This window comes from Aptenodytes patagonicus, chromosome 4 (genome assembly GCF_965638725.1).
Source record: "Aptenodytes patagonicus chromosome 4, bAptPat1.pri.cur, whole genome shotgun sequence".
Classification (NCBI taxonomy): domain Eukaryota; kingdom Metazoa; phylum Chordata; class Aves; order Sphenisciformes; family Spheniscidae; genus Aptenodytes; species Aptenodytes patagonicus.
In genome coordinates, this window is record NC_134952.1 from 8,832,584 (window position 1) to 8,847,254 (window position 14,671).

Consider the following 14,671-nt stretch of genomic DNA (forward strand, 5'->3'; position numbering starts at 1 on the left):
ATGTTTGTAACACAGCCAAGAAACATTGCTGTACTTGAGGCAGATTATAAAAAGTATCTCATGCTAACACTGGTGTTTTAAAACTTATCCCTGTTCAAAGGTAACATGAATCTTTAAAACTAAAATCACTTGTACTTAAAGAACATAAACATGATAAACCAGTTTGGCACTGGCTTTTTTTTTTCTGTCCTTCCCTTAAGGAGGCTACACTACATTTGTGCTCACTGAGAGGCAAAATTTTCCAGTGCACTCAGCTAACACTTTTTCCCTGCTCCCTTGCTGGTCCATCAACATTTTTTACAGTTCCAACATCTTTCTGCTGTTCATGCTTCTTGGCTACTATTGTCCCGAAGGTACATCTGTATCTTTTTACACGCTGAGGCCAGATTCTCATCCTGATCTCGGATAACTCTCCCTGTTGATTTAAAAGCAGCTACTCTAGATTTATACTGGCATTACCGAGACAAGAACCTGGTCATGAACCTTTCATCACAAACCTAAAATGCAAACACCCTGTCTATGTCTATGAGAGTCATTTAGCTGGAAAGCATTTCTCTGTCATTTATCTTAACTGCAGCAGGTAGCAATTTAACTGTCACTCTGCACATGCCAAAGCCTTCTCAAATACATCTGCTCACCAGCTGATATCCTCCGTGGCAGAAATGGGCCTGTTCAACTTGGTCTTTCCTTTCTCAGGTGTCCCCTTCTGGACCCGGCCAGATAAGATGGAGAAGAAGCTGCTGGCAGTTCCCGCCGCCAACACCGTTCGCTTCCGATGTCCGGCGGGTGGAAACCCAACTCCTTCCATCTACTGGCTGAAAAACGGCAAGGAGTTCAAGGGAGAGCATAGGATTGGGGGCATCAAGGTAAGGCCTTGGTTTGGATCTCTGTTTTTATCAGGAGTTTTCTACCGACTGTAGAAAATTGTATTTCACAGTGATTAACATTGGTACATGTAGGAGCACGGTCCCGACTGTGTGGGAATGGGAGTGTCTCTGGCAGCCTTAGCAATTGCTCGACACCAAAGTGTTAAAAAGGGCTGCTGTCCCTTGGGATTGAGGGCTAATTGCCTCTGAGTTTGTCTATAGTGGTCATTCAGGGACTAGGTAAAAATGAGGCTGGGTTTATGGCTGCGTTGTGGACAGTGATGAGAAAGCAGGAGCAGAAACTTCTGTCCTAATTTCTGGAGAACAGCCCAGTGCATTGAGACAGTGTTAGACTGAGCTGTAGCTACTCCCAGCTTTCAAGGAAAACTGACTCTGCATCCTTTGAAGGTGTAGGAAGGACCTCACCAAAGAGCTGGACCGTCGTGCTGGTGGTCATTAACATTCTTGTGGTATAAATCACTGACCCTCGGTCAAGTGTTGGATTCCCTTGTAGCCAGAGTAATAGCATCTGCTCCTTGGCTGCTTTCTTCTCCCTCCTTCCTTTCTACCTAAGGTGTTCTGGAAAATGCTCTGGCTTGTGTTTATAGATAGAGCTAAGGGACACAAAACCCCACTGCACTCAAATGATTTAATTAGCCAGAAGTTTCTGTGCTACTGTATATGACGAATTATGGCAGGATTTTAACAGGAAAAATCAGCTCTTCTCTGATTTTGTTCTTGTTGTTATTACTTTGTCCCCCTGAGGTCACAGTCAGACTTCTTTCTCGTTTTATTTGGGGAGAATAAAACTGGCAGCAGCTGATGATAACAAAATCAGCATAGCAGGAAAGACTCCTGAGCAGCGATTTTTGCCTGCATTCTGCCAGCCCTGGCATATCCCTGGGCTACTGCTAAGGAGAGAAGGTGATTTTTAGGAAGGCACCTTCAGCAGTACTCTGAATAGCTGTGTGCTGATGCCTACCACGTCTGTAGCATTTTGAAAGGGGGGGCTAAACATGCAAAGTGTGCCGGGCTGCAGAAGCCAGAAAAGGATTCAAAAAAGTCTTCCCTCCCCATAGTTTTGGGCTGTTTCTTTCCTGTTAGCTCAGACCCGTTCCTGAAAGAGCCTTTTGTGATTGCTCCAGTGAAGCCTTTGAAGCTCCCTCCTCAGCCCTGTCCTTGCTCCAGCTTGGACAAGGCTGAGGACACGCTCAGGTTTGGATCTTCTGAAAAGTTAAGGAGGGAAAAGAAATGGGGAAGCAACTTCTGTGGGTAAACAGCCTTTCGGCAGATAACATTCACAAAGCACAAGCATCTTTTACTAATTGCAGGCTGTAAGGATCATCATGAAGTGTTTTCAGGCTTGCGTGCGCCGTTTGAGCGGCTTTTTACGAAACTATGTGACATCAGCTGCACTAAATTATTCTTGCAGAATAAAATCTAAAGCTGAAAGCAATTCCCCTACCCACTTCCCAGTGGTTTTAATCTATCCTTGAGTTTAAATTGACACGTTTCATCCTCTGCAACACAGTAGTGAGTCTTTGGCATCGCTGTGCTTTGTTTCTCTAGGGGCACCTTCCAGCAACAAGCCAATGCTTAAAGAGATATTGAAGGCAATGTCAGGCCAATTACAGCAAGATTGGTTTAAGCTCTCTATCTGTCTAAGTGTAGTTCTTTGTCCCTTTCTTGATACAAAGACATCTTTCTCTCTCTGTAATTTTCCTTGTCTTATTTGCTTGCTTTTGCTCTTGAGCCCCGCGGTTAGATGTAAGTAGTCTAATGTAAAACTCATCCAGTATAAATATACTGATAGATATCAGCTGAGATTTGAACCAGAAAAAGAGATTGAAAACCTGCTCAGTATCTCATGTATTTAAGATTTAAATTCCCTGTTACAACTTAGCTTCATAACAGGATTAGGCAGCTTGAAAAGAATGGGCAAGATCCAGATCTGGCAGAGTTTGGTTGGCTTACTTCATCTCGAGATCTGGTCTTAACCCAGAAATCCTTAAGATGGGAATGTTCTCATTTGTTTTCAGCGTGTGGAAGAGTTTAAACATTGATTGTGGAAGGTCTGTGGTCAGCAGATGAAAGCTGACCAGTCTTCCACTTCTGCCTCTTGCAAATGGCGTTTAGATCCCGTGTGATTGCCCGGTGTTAAGTCTGCAAGAGAGAAGGGCGAGTGTTGAAAACATGAAGTCCAGGCTAACCTAGTTTTGTTACAGTTCATCCTTAACTGGTAAAGAAAAGAAATTCATATGACTTATCATATGAAATTTCCCAAAGAGCATTAATGGTTAAATCCTTGTTGGAATCTCTAATATCGTAAGCCTGTGTGTGTTAAATGACCCTAGAAGGGAAGATGGAGGGGGAGGGGAGATAGAGGATTATCCCTTCCCCAGACCATTGCACTGACTTGCATACCAGTCTGGCAAACACGACTGAGGTTCCAAGTGTGTCTGCGAATGTTTGTTTCACAAGGAGCCAAGAATGACAACACCAAATAAACCAGAGGGATTTCCAGTATCTCACCCACTTGATTAATTCCTGCACTAAGTCACTTCATGTTTCTAGTGTTTTATCGAGTATGGTGACTATCCTAACTTGGGAACGTCCCTTTTTATTATCCTTTAAATCTAGACACCAGTCTCAACCTAAAAAAAAAAATATCTTGTTGCTTCTAGAAGAGTTTCCAAACAAGTTCTGCCCCATGAGTCTGTGCCCCCCAGGTTCTCCTCTCTGTTCAGAGTCCAAAGTCTTCATCACAAACCTGACGAAGACAACTTCTTTGAAAGTGTCATAAAAGTGTCTTTGAAAGTACATCTTAAGTAAAACACCTAATTTGGACCTGATTTTATAATACAGGTCAGACTAGGGAGTCGTCCATGTATCTGGAGCCCCATTTCCTTGGAGTAGCTCCTAGGGGTTCCAGAGGCAAATGCTTTGCAATGCTGAAAAGTTTTATTAAGTGAAGTCTTTAGACACAACTATGAGACAAGCCAGTATAGAAATGAGCCACTGAGCAGCCACAAATTTGCACTGAAACTTCCTTGACAGTCCAGCTGTGAACTCAGGGTCCAGGCGCTCTGCTCTCAGGGCATCTCTTACCCTGTAATTGCCACGCTGTTACAGAGACGCACCAAGTGGGATGTTACTTTACAAAAGATGTAGTGTTGGTTCTGCATTGAGCCCCATCTGTGCTGTCCTGGGTGGGCAGAGGGTGCAATCACACCTGACCAGACATCTGCAACAACCGAGATTTCTGTACAGGCTGTTTAGCCACAGCCTCCTGTTACCTATAACCTGAAATGAAAGGAAATGCTATATTCAGCAGTCTCTGAAAAGTGGGATGCTCAGCAGTGCTGTTCCTGGGGACGCAGAGATCTGCAAAGGAAGGGGCTTTGTTAAAATGGCTTTTGCTTGCTTATCTTGCAACTAAGCTGTCTAGTCCTATGACTTTAAACCTTCTCTTTGCAAAATTCTGGCTTTAATTGCGACTTGGCCCTTTAAAGGAAAGCACATGGATGCAATTTATGTGTAGCAGAGGAGGTTAAATGACTTCATATTTGAGTTCACCTGCTGCAGCAAGAAACCTCCAGGAGCAGTTACACCCTTGTTTTTTCCATCAGCCCTTGACATTCTGTAGCACAGCGTTATTGTAATCTGCTTCTGTGTCCTTGGAGTCACCTTCAAAATGTTTAATAAAGTTAAATGTTCTGCTCTGGGCGGCAGAAGGCATCAAATTAATATCCAGAGATTTGGAGAGCTTTCATACACTATGCATCCTGAAGTCATCTTTGTTAACGTTGTTTGCTTTCTGTATTAATTCAAGATTTACTTTCTGTATCCGTTATTTCCTTTGTACTCATTAGAAACAAACGTTCTAGCTGGGAGCACAGGGCAGCAGGTCAGGGTGGAGACATGGGTTGTGCTTTCCCTTCTGCTACTGAACAACCAACAACTCTGGACATGAGCCACATCCAGAAAACCAACTAGTATAAAACTTAGTGCCAAAAGAGAAGGGCTGACCAGGCATCCCAGGGACCAGACTTCAGGCTGGGCATGTTTTCTCCTGTTTTTTACAGGGAATTTAGGGGACTGACTTAGTTGTAGACACCCATTTCTGTTCAGACAGATGCCATGTCCTCTTGCCTCCATAGCACACATCTTTAAAATATGTTATAGATAGGGGAAGAAGTATGATCTTTATTGTTTCTAGTCATCTCATGGGTTATATGTAGCAGTTGGTAAAGGTCTGCAGACGAGTACGATGTTTTGAGCTGACAAGAGTCTCTGGACCAGAGTGGTCTGGCAGAGGGGACTGGCAGAGCGGAGTTATCTTAACTGATGCCTTCTGAAGTCATTACTCTAATGAGAGGTGCCACATTCAGCTGTCAGCTGGTTTCATTATTACTGTGGAAGCATCTACGAGTCCTCATTGCAATCTCAGTGTGCTACATTGTGTTGCACTGTTCATGCATTGCTCTTAATTCCCTTTCACATTAAGCCTTTAATGACCCTTGAAATGGGTCCTTGTGATGTTCAGGCCTACTTGGGGTCCGTTCATGCTGGCCAAGTGTGTGGAAGTTCACTGATTGTCCACTGGTTTGAATGGTCTGGTGATGATGGCACTTGACCACGGGCTTGATGGTTTGATTTCTTCTTCTAGTTGCGACACCAGCAGTGGAGCTTGGTGATGGAGAGTGTTGTGCCGTCAGACCGAGGAAATTACACCTGTGTTGTGGGGAACAAATACGGCAATATTAGGCACACGTACCAGCTTGATGTATTAGGTGAGATTTCAGTGTTTTCCCTCAACAGCTGATCTGTGGTGACGTTGAACAGACATGTGATGGGATATGGGAAGCAGGAACTTGGTTTCTTTCCCAAAGGGCTGGATCATGCATCTTCTGAAACCAACAACAAGCTTCCTTTTGGCCAACAATTCAGCCTCAGATCCATGATCAATAAATTACTTGGCTGGTCTACAGAGGGGCCAGAAGGAATGGCAAGGCTGAGATGCCTCCTCCATTCCCAGGTGGTTCTTCCCTGTTTGGCTTGAGAAGCACTGGGTAGAGCGGTGGCCAGGACACTTAGGGGGGACAATCCCAGTCTGCACCCTTTCTGATGAAAAGCCAGGAGATGAAGGGTTCAGAGGAGAATCCTTGCAGCAGGAAGGATGGGTAAATTAGGATTTCCCTCTCTTTTCTTTTTTTCAGAAAGGTCACCCCACCGACCAATCCTACAAGCAGGGCTCCCTGCCAACCAGACTGTGGTGGTAGGGAGCAATGTGGAGTTTCACTGCAAGGTCTACAGCGATGCCCAGCCTCACATCCAGTGGCTGAAACACGTGGAAGTCAATGGCAGCAAATACGGACCCGATGGGACGCCCTATGTCACGGTGCTGAAGGTTGGTACACACTCCTTCTCACCCTCAGGACAGTCCTTCCTCTGCCTTGGTCTCAGTGTTACAGAGACGGCAGCTATGTTGTAGGGATGTTCCTCAAAGAAAGCCACTGCCATACTCATGGCAAGAGAGATCAGCACTGAGTAAAGGTGTGGCCATCAATGGAAGCCATAGACTTTGTTTACATGTTTATAAATAGGCCCTAGACTAGCAGTGCAGTGCGAACCAGAAACTCCCAACAGAGTATGTTCAATGCCACAGTTCCTAGAAGGGTAATCATTATTTAAATCAGATTTTTGGGAGCTTGAGGTCTCGTTTTCTGTAATTGTTTTGTGTCTATAAGAAAAAAGTCATGAGAATAAGCCAAGGACAGCTTTGGGATTGTTCTTTCCTTTAAGCCCGCACAGTGGAATACTCTGCTTTTTGGAGGGGGTACAGCAAAAATGTCCTAAAAGTCGGTGTTCCAGACTCTTCTGTTTGCCAGAGATAACACAACTACTGTAGTGGCACAGATAAGCAAAGCAGTTGTAAGAGCTGAGGCAACTGTGAGAAATGCAGCATAATAAAAGAGAAGCTGTCAGATTGCATTTGACCTAAAATTGTAAAAAAAACCTTTTTTTACGGCTTCAATAGAGGTATTTTTGGGGCTTATTAAAATAAAAGGCTCCCAACTAAAACACATTCTTTCCTTTTCCAAGTAAACACACTGCAGCGTGCACGTACTAAATAATGCTGAACTACCAGCACCTGAGAGCCAAGATAATCTTGTTCAACATTTGTGAGCATTGCTATTATCCATGCTCAGGAAAGCCTTTTTTTTATTGAGCAAAAACTCACTTAGTAAGACTTCACTTGGTAAAATGCTTTCTTGAAAGGGAGCTTCCAGATTACAGCCAGAACAAAGCCAGCGGCTCTGGTTTACCCTCAGCCTACACAGATATAAAAAGTAGAGAATAGAGAGTGAAAAGCACATTGGACTTTTAAAATCCCTTTTTTTTTCTTTTAATTAATAAAGACATCCTGTGTTGGTATTTATTAAAATATGTAGGGCCAAATGCAGTTTTTCTGGCTCTGCAGTTACAGCTGAAAGCAGATTTTGTGCCTGCAGTTTCAAGCTGAGGTTGTCCTGGGCATGGGCATTCCCCGTGCACATCCTGCCGCACACACCCTTCTCTTTGTATGAAGTCTTAAAAAAACCCCACTTATCAGACAGCATCTACAAAACTGTAACTCAGCCAGATACATGATAATAAAAGCCAGAGACCCTGGAAATAATTACACAGATTGAAATAACAGATTGGTTGGAAGAAATGGCTGGAGACAGTTCTTCAGGATTGGCAACACGCGCTTCTCACGAGTTGATAAAACTTTTTATTTTTTCTCTCTCTCTCCAAATGTGTTTGAATTATGCATATTTGAATTTCCCCCTTGTTTCACAGCCCGGTACCAAGCTCTGAATAGCTGGCTGTGTCACATGCCATCTAGTATAGTCTCCGAGCTCTGTGTGTGGTCCCCGTGGGATAAAGTGCTACCTTTTGGAAGTTTGCAGAGCCGCTGCGAACAGTGCCTTGTGTCACAAGCACAAGCTCCCATTTTGCTGTGGCAAAGAACATATAAATAGTCCGTATAAATAGTGTTTTAAAATTAAGTTGGAGCGGCACCGGGGTGGCTAGGTAATTAGAATTGCCAAATACCTTCTCTTCTGTGGACGGCAAAGGCTCCGCATTCCTCGAAGGGGAGCACAGGCAGGCGTTTGAAAGCACAAGTTTTGTTTGGTTTTATTTTTTTGCTGAATAGGACCAGCACACGTCTATTTACTACTTCTGGTTAATCAGGAATGCTTTGAATTGTATTAATGCCGGCATCAGCGCTGGGGCATGGAGCATTTCCATTTTGGGATGCATCTTTTGTGTGCCAGTACTGGGCCTCCGTGGGGCTGTATCAGGCCCAGCTTTGCAGGGATTTTTTTTTTTTTTTTTTAATATGTGTGTGCTTGTTTTTTAAAAATAAAGATGTGATAAAATGATCTCACTGTTATCTTGGGGCCAGTCCGTTGGCTTTACGGACTCGTTCCCCTCGTGCCACGCAGTGCTGTCGCTGTGACCCAGCATCCTGGCCGTGCTGCTGGAGCAGGGTGCTGTTAACAGCCCTTCCCTGCCCACAGCTGCTTTAGAAAAGGCTCTCTCCTGCTCAGCGCTGTGGTGCCTGCAGGGAGATAAGGCTTTTTTATCAGCCTGCCCTTCCCTCCTGCTTTCAGGAGATTTTGTGGAGTGTAGGAGCTGCTATGGGGCAGTTTATATATGGGGGCTATCCCAGTCTCCATCGGAGCAAGGGGGACAGAGAGGTGCCCAGCACGTGAAGTTCCCCTCTCACATCGAAATGGGGGGGGAGCAAAACCCACCCTGGTCCAGATGGATAAATTGAATGCTATACTTACAACCCATTTTTTAAACAGCCTGACAAAACCAAGCCATCAGCTGCATCAGTTCCTGAAAGCCTGGGCTAATTTGTGATCAAAGGAAACCCCTTTTTCTTTGCAGAAGAGCACTAAATGCATTCCAGTTACAGGGCGGGGGGGGCGGGCTGGCAACACTGTGCCCAAGCTTTGTCAAAGGCTAAATTGTACGTTCTGCATTGAAACATGCCTGGTTTAATTATAAACAAGGCGGCAGCAGCAGGCAGGCATGTTTCCCCACTAGTCAGGACAGACAAACTTGCCAGCATGTAAGCCTTAGAGATGAGATCAGGTCAGAACCTGTGGTGTTTGTCATGAGACATGGACATCGGGGCTCCTTTCTCATGCCACCTCTGGGTTCAGTTCCCAATAGCCTATCAGGTCTGGCAGCCCCGTTGATTTTAATGGGCTGCGAGTCGTACTGGCAGGATCAGGCCCTGAAATCAAAGGCATCAAGACTGGGCTGGAGAACGTAAGATCAAAAAATGAGAAGACCATTTTTTTTATTTTCATTTCCAGAACTGAAGCTGATATTTTTTCTAGACTCCCTAGGCTACTTCTAGGGCCACCCAAAACAGTTGTGCATTTTCAACCAAAATAAAAGCAACTGTTTAGGGAACAAACTGATGTGCTGTTGTGACAGCATGGAAGAACAGAAATAAAACCCTTGCTTAACAGTCTGAAGTTTGTTTGATTTATATGCACCACTTTATTTAGTAAAGAAGAGGCTCCTATAAGCAGTGGAAAAAATTACAGCTAATTTCTGAAAGGCAAAGTCAGCAGCGAGTTTCAGACCGCCACTGCTTATATTTTGTTTCCAAATTCTATTTTCGAATCTGATAATTGAAACAGTATTTGCTGAGCCGGGTTGCAAACACAAATCTCTGCTTAAGCCCTTTCTCTGGTGCTCCTGTCTGCAGAGTTATTAAGAAACTGTAGGGCCTTTGACTGCTGTCAGATGGAAAAGTGGGAAATTGGTCTGTTTTAAAAAAGAAATCGCGTGTGTGCCGCTAGCGAAGGGAAGGGAGTTCACCTGCACGTGGTTTGGGGGCCAAATGCAGCTTCTCTTCTTCGCCCAGGTCCTGGGTTAGGCCTCTCACCGCGGGGTGAGCTGGGGATGTTGCCACAGCCAAAATGAAAATAGCCGTGAACAGTCAATCCTAGCTAATGTAGGTGCGATGGAGGTATTGTTTGGTTTACTGAAGTTCAGGTTTCTGTCTATTCCTGCAGTCTTGGATCAGTAAAAACGCTGAAGCCGATGCTAACCTAAATCTGTTCAATGTGACAGAACAAGATGAAGGAGAATATCTGTGTAGAGCCAACAATTTCGTAGGCATAGCCGAAAAACCATTTTGGCTCCACATTCGCAAACCAAAACCAGGTAAACCACAGACTCTGTCCCAAGGCCCTGGCAACTGCAAGAATGAGCTATAACATTTTTAAGAAGCTAGTGATTAAAATTACTATTCATTTTGTATTATACCCTGTCAACTGACACTGAATGGCTTTATCTTATTTTCTTGCTAATTTTTTTTTTTTTACAAGAATGTAACGCCTATACAGCAATTGCCATGGAAAAATTCCCACAATAAAATGACTGTCAAATTTTGCTATCAACTCTTCACGCTTTTATTCCTTTCCCTTCCTTACAATTGAGTGCTGATAACAGAATTGCATGTTAATGACCTGTGACGTTCAAAACTCTGGAAAACCAAGCTATTTCAAGATTTTCACCCGTAAAACTGATAAAATCAGTACACAGATTTGTGTCCCTTGGAGAAGTAAGGGAGGAATAAATATCCACATTGGCTCATGCAAGCAAACACGTTAAATAGAGAGCAGCAGCAATCTCGCGGGCTCTGGGGTTTGACTCCAGCCTGGAGGGTTTGGCTGCCGTGTTGCTCAGTGCCATTGCACTGTAAGGAAACTTCCTTACAGGTACCTTCTTGTAATTGACCGGAGTTATATTCCAGCATCGAGGGCTGTGGAATGAATATATGCCTTTGAGATGCCCACTCCGAAAAAATTCTAAAAAATTCTGAAATTCTATATTTTTCAATGAACTAATGAATCAAAATGTTTGTATGTTCCTCTGATCAGCACTTGAATCTTTCCCCACTACATCTCCCCTCTTTTCTCCTTTCTTTCTGTCTTTCCTCTCCTCTTTTACCATCTTTCTTTCCCCCCCTGTACTCACCCTACTAACCCAAAGTCAGTCATATTGTGGGGGTAATTTTTCATTTGGATGCTTTTGCTTGCATGCTTCTTTAGTGGGACAGAGTAAGAACCTGGTGAAGGGAACTTTTTTTTGCTTTTGACTACAGGTTGCAGAGGGGAATGAATAAATAAATGTGGAAGATGGGCCATTGGAAAAAAAAAAAACAACCCACCTTAATCTGCTTTTGAAATTTGCCTGTGGTGTCCTCACACTTGCTGGGAATGTGGCTTATTCTCTGTTTTCCCTCTTTCTATATGTGTGTGTTTTTTTTCCCCTTAGACGGCAGGTGTTAACACAACGGATAAGGAGCTAGAGATTCTGTACTTGCGAAATGTTACTTTTGAGGATGCTGGGGAATATACTTGTCTCGCAGGGAATTCTATTGGGTTCTCACATCACTCTGCTTGGCTGACGGTGCTACCAGGTATTTCCTTCTGTGCTGGCCTCTCTTTCCCTCTCCAGGATGCCTTGACGTTTTGCTTTAGAAATGCCAAGTTCCTGCAGACTGCCCCTGGCTTGGAAGAGGGCGTGTTATCCAAGGAGGGCCCTCCTGGGATTTGCTGTGCAGGTGGTAAATCCGCACAGCAGCAGACCTCTGTTGCATATTCACAACTGATACTTTTTGCATTGCATCTCAAGATTTAAATTATTTTTGCAGTAATGATACAAAATGCCCAGTATCTTTTTTTGATCTAGATAACAAGGAGGTGTTCACAGCCTCTTTGTTAAGAGACTGCTAAGCGCCAAAATTGGGAGCTTTGTCTTCTTACACAGACAGTGGGAGAAGGAAACCACCCCGTCAGATGATCCAGGGCACCTAAATTGGGCATGGACTGTGGATCATCTTATGAAGGAACCTTTCTGTCTAACCTCATATCTTAACTTAAAATTAGATGCATAAGTGGTTGGTGTGAGTACACCCTTCCCTGCCTGTAGCATTATTTCCGCTCCACGGATGAACAGGCCAAGATAGCGATCTCAAACAGAAGGTCGAGGAGAGTCATCTGTAGAGAGTGCCCAGGAGTCCTGGCTCCCAGGGGCACTGCACGCTGCCTGCTCCAGCTGGGATCGATGAAAGCTGCAGTGGGCTTGAAACCCGAGGCCAGAGTGACCTCAATTTTGTGGTCCTTTCATGTGCAAAGCTCTCATTGACAATGAAGCCAGCACAGAATATGCAACGGAGGGATCTGCTCTCCCAAAGAGGGGGACGAGGCTGTGCTGTCCCTTCACCTGCAGAATTTGCCTCTGGCTACAGGGGAGGCATGAGCATGGTCCAGGAAAGCACCAGCAATATTCATATTGAATCTCATAGGTGCTGTGCCATGCAGATGATGCAAGAACAGTCCTGGAGTATGTTCAGTAGACCCTTACTGAAAGGGCACCCAAAATCCTATACGCCTCATTTTGGCTCACCCAGTCACAGACCACATTTGGCTCCATCTTGCAACACACCCATCTTGGAATGTGTTTAGGAACTGGAAACTTTGGCATTTCTAATCCTGACTTTATCTGTGCGGGTGATTTGGATGTAATCACTTTTACTGGGGCTCAAGAGGGTTTCCTCCACGCCCAACCCTGCTGCCAGTGGCATCTGCTGGTCTTTTCTCTGTTTATTTGCCAGCTCTAAAATAGCTGATCTGATCCTGTTTCTGCTTCTGCCATCCGCTGGATGAGAAATCATTTCCTTTGGTTAGAAGACTAATGTCTCTCTTATTTTGAGAATTTCCTGATACTGTCTCATCCAACTGTTACGCTGTTTTTACAATGTATGAACTCACACCTCTTATTTAAGCAAAGAATAAGCAGGAGAAAACCCACCAAAAAACCTGAAGTGGAACTTTATATTGAAGTCAGACGCAGTGAAGGGCAGCCGTCTGTGCAGCAGCAGGCCCTGAAGCACTACCCACAGAGAAGGTGCAGGATACAGTCCGTCTGGGGAACTTCTGCTTGTAGACCCCTGTCCACGCTAAGGGAGGAGAGACATGGAACAGAGGGCGAGACGGTGTGAGCCAAGACAGCAGAGCTGTGGCACCGACTGTAGTGCCTGATCCTGGGAGATCTGGTAACCCTTCCCCACAGGAGGAGATGGCCGCTTGGCAGGATCAGGCCCTGCGCAGCTGACACACAGGCTGGTGCAGCCCCCAATGTCACCGACAGCCCTTTCTCCATGTCCCCCTGGAGACAGCCACCGAAGACCTGATTCGGAGCCTGCTGCTGCCAGGGGCAAAGCTCCCGCTACTTGCTGAAGACGCTGCTTTGGAGCAGCAGTGATGTACACAAGCCGTTAGCGAGCTAACCCCACCGGCATGACTTCATTTTAAAGTTTCCCACTGCTGTCTGTTCCTCTGACGCCAGCACGGCTTTGGGGGACAGAAAACCAGTCCCACTGTGGCTCCTTCCTCTGGTCTATGTGCCTGTCCTGAAAGAAACAAGGGGAGAAACACAGCTGAGCTTTGCTGGTCCCAAAAAAGTCTTGCTAGCCGGTAGCCACTGCTGATGGGCTCATGCCATCACCCTCCCAGCTCAGCCACCTGTCTGGGCCAGACCTTCCAGCCTCTTCCCAGCAGAACTAGGTTTTCATGAAATAATTATGCAGATTGCTCTCATGAGGCATTTTCTCTGTGTGATGCCTTACCCCTGGGTGCCCTTCGAGCCCCTTGGTCCCTCAGGGCAGGCACGGGTCCAGTGGAAATCTTTGCTGGAGAAGCCGAATCAGCAAAGTGCAGCAAACCCCAGTCCTGCAGCCTTTGCACATACAAGGCATCCAGCTACATGGTGTGGATGTGCAGGAAAAGCAAGATCTGGGTCAGAGGGGCAGCACAGACACGTGAAGATGCCTTCAGCCTAGAGCAGTGGTTTTCAACCTGTGGGCTGAAGGCTCTTAGAAACCCCAGGGTTGCATCAAAGGGCAGTAAAATTACCCCAAAAAAGGCAAACTGGACTAATGTTTTAGCTACAGCCGCAGGTGGAAAACCACTGGCCTAGAGAGAAAATTGGCATCGATGAGCAAGTCCTCCCCAAATTCCTTGTGCTGCATGTGTGTAGTTGCATGTGGGCAGCTGCCCACCCCGTCCTGACTGCCGTCTCTTGTCACCCCGCAGCGGAGGAGCTCATGGAAATGGATGATTCGGGCTCAGTGTACGCTGGCATTCTCAGTTACGGCACTGGCTTTGTTCTCTTCATCCTTGTGCTGGTCATTGTGATTATCTGCAGGATGAAAATGCCAAGCAAAAAAGCCATGAACACCCCCACTGTACAGAAAGTCTCCAAATTTCCACTCAAGAGACAGGTAACAGAAAGTAGATACAAGATTCCTATTCCCCCCTATGGTCATCCCTCTTTTTTTTTTTTCCCCTCCTTGAAATTTTCTCTCTAGGTGAGAAGCTCTGCCAGAAAAATGCTGCCCAAGGGGGACGTAAGTCGGCTGCAGTCTAGGAGTTTAACCTCTTTCGTTCATTTGTTTCTGTTCCAGTGGAGGAGTAGCTGGTGGCAGCTGACTCGGATTCATGAGCAGCTCCCAAGCAGCCACGTTTCTGTCACCCTTGTCCAAGAGGGGCTGGCAGCACAGCCGTGGATGCAACAGAAAGCACATCTTGCAGGGGAACAGTTTAGTCCAGGCTCCCTGGTGGAGCGGGGATTTGGGGAGCAAGAGCACGTTTAATTGTGCTCGGTCCTGCTTTCACAGAGGTCACTGGGGACTTGAACCAATTCTCATGGAGGTGGGA

The 14,671-nt window shown here is 45.5% G+C and overlaps 1 protein-coding gene across 5 annotated transcripts in view; it reads left to right on the forward strand.

Annotated features, from left to right (window-relative positions):
* The window catches only part of FGFR3 (fibroblast growth factor receptor 3), a 55,555-nt gene that overhangs the window by 32,500 nt on the left and 8,384 nt on the right, over positions 1 to 14,671 (forward strand). For 3 of the 5 annotated variants that reach the window (XM_076335781.1, XM_076335782.1, XM_076335784.1), the window contains exons 4-8: positions 697 to 866; positions 5,536 to 5,659; positions 6,086 to 6,276; positions 9,959 to 10,109; positions 14,048 to 14,235. In XM_076335781.1, coding sequence (XP_076191896.1) covers positions 697 to 866; positions 5,536 to 5,659; positions 6,086 to 6,276; positions 9,959 to 10,109; positions 14,048 to 14,235 — 824 coding nt within the window. Of the gene's footprint in view, positions 1 to 696; positions 867 to 5,535; positions 5,660 to 6,085; positions 6,277 to 9,958; positions 10,110 to 11,225; positions 11,371 to 14,047; positions 14,236 to 14,671 lie in introns of all 5 variants that reach the window. The other 2 variants (XM_076335783.1, XM_076335785.1) reach the window with 1 other exon arrangement.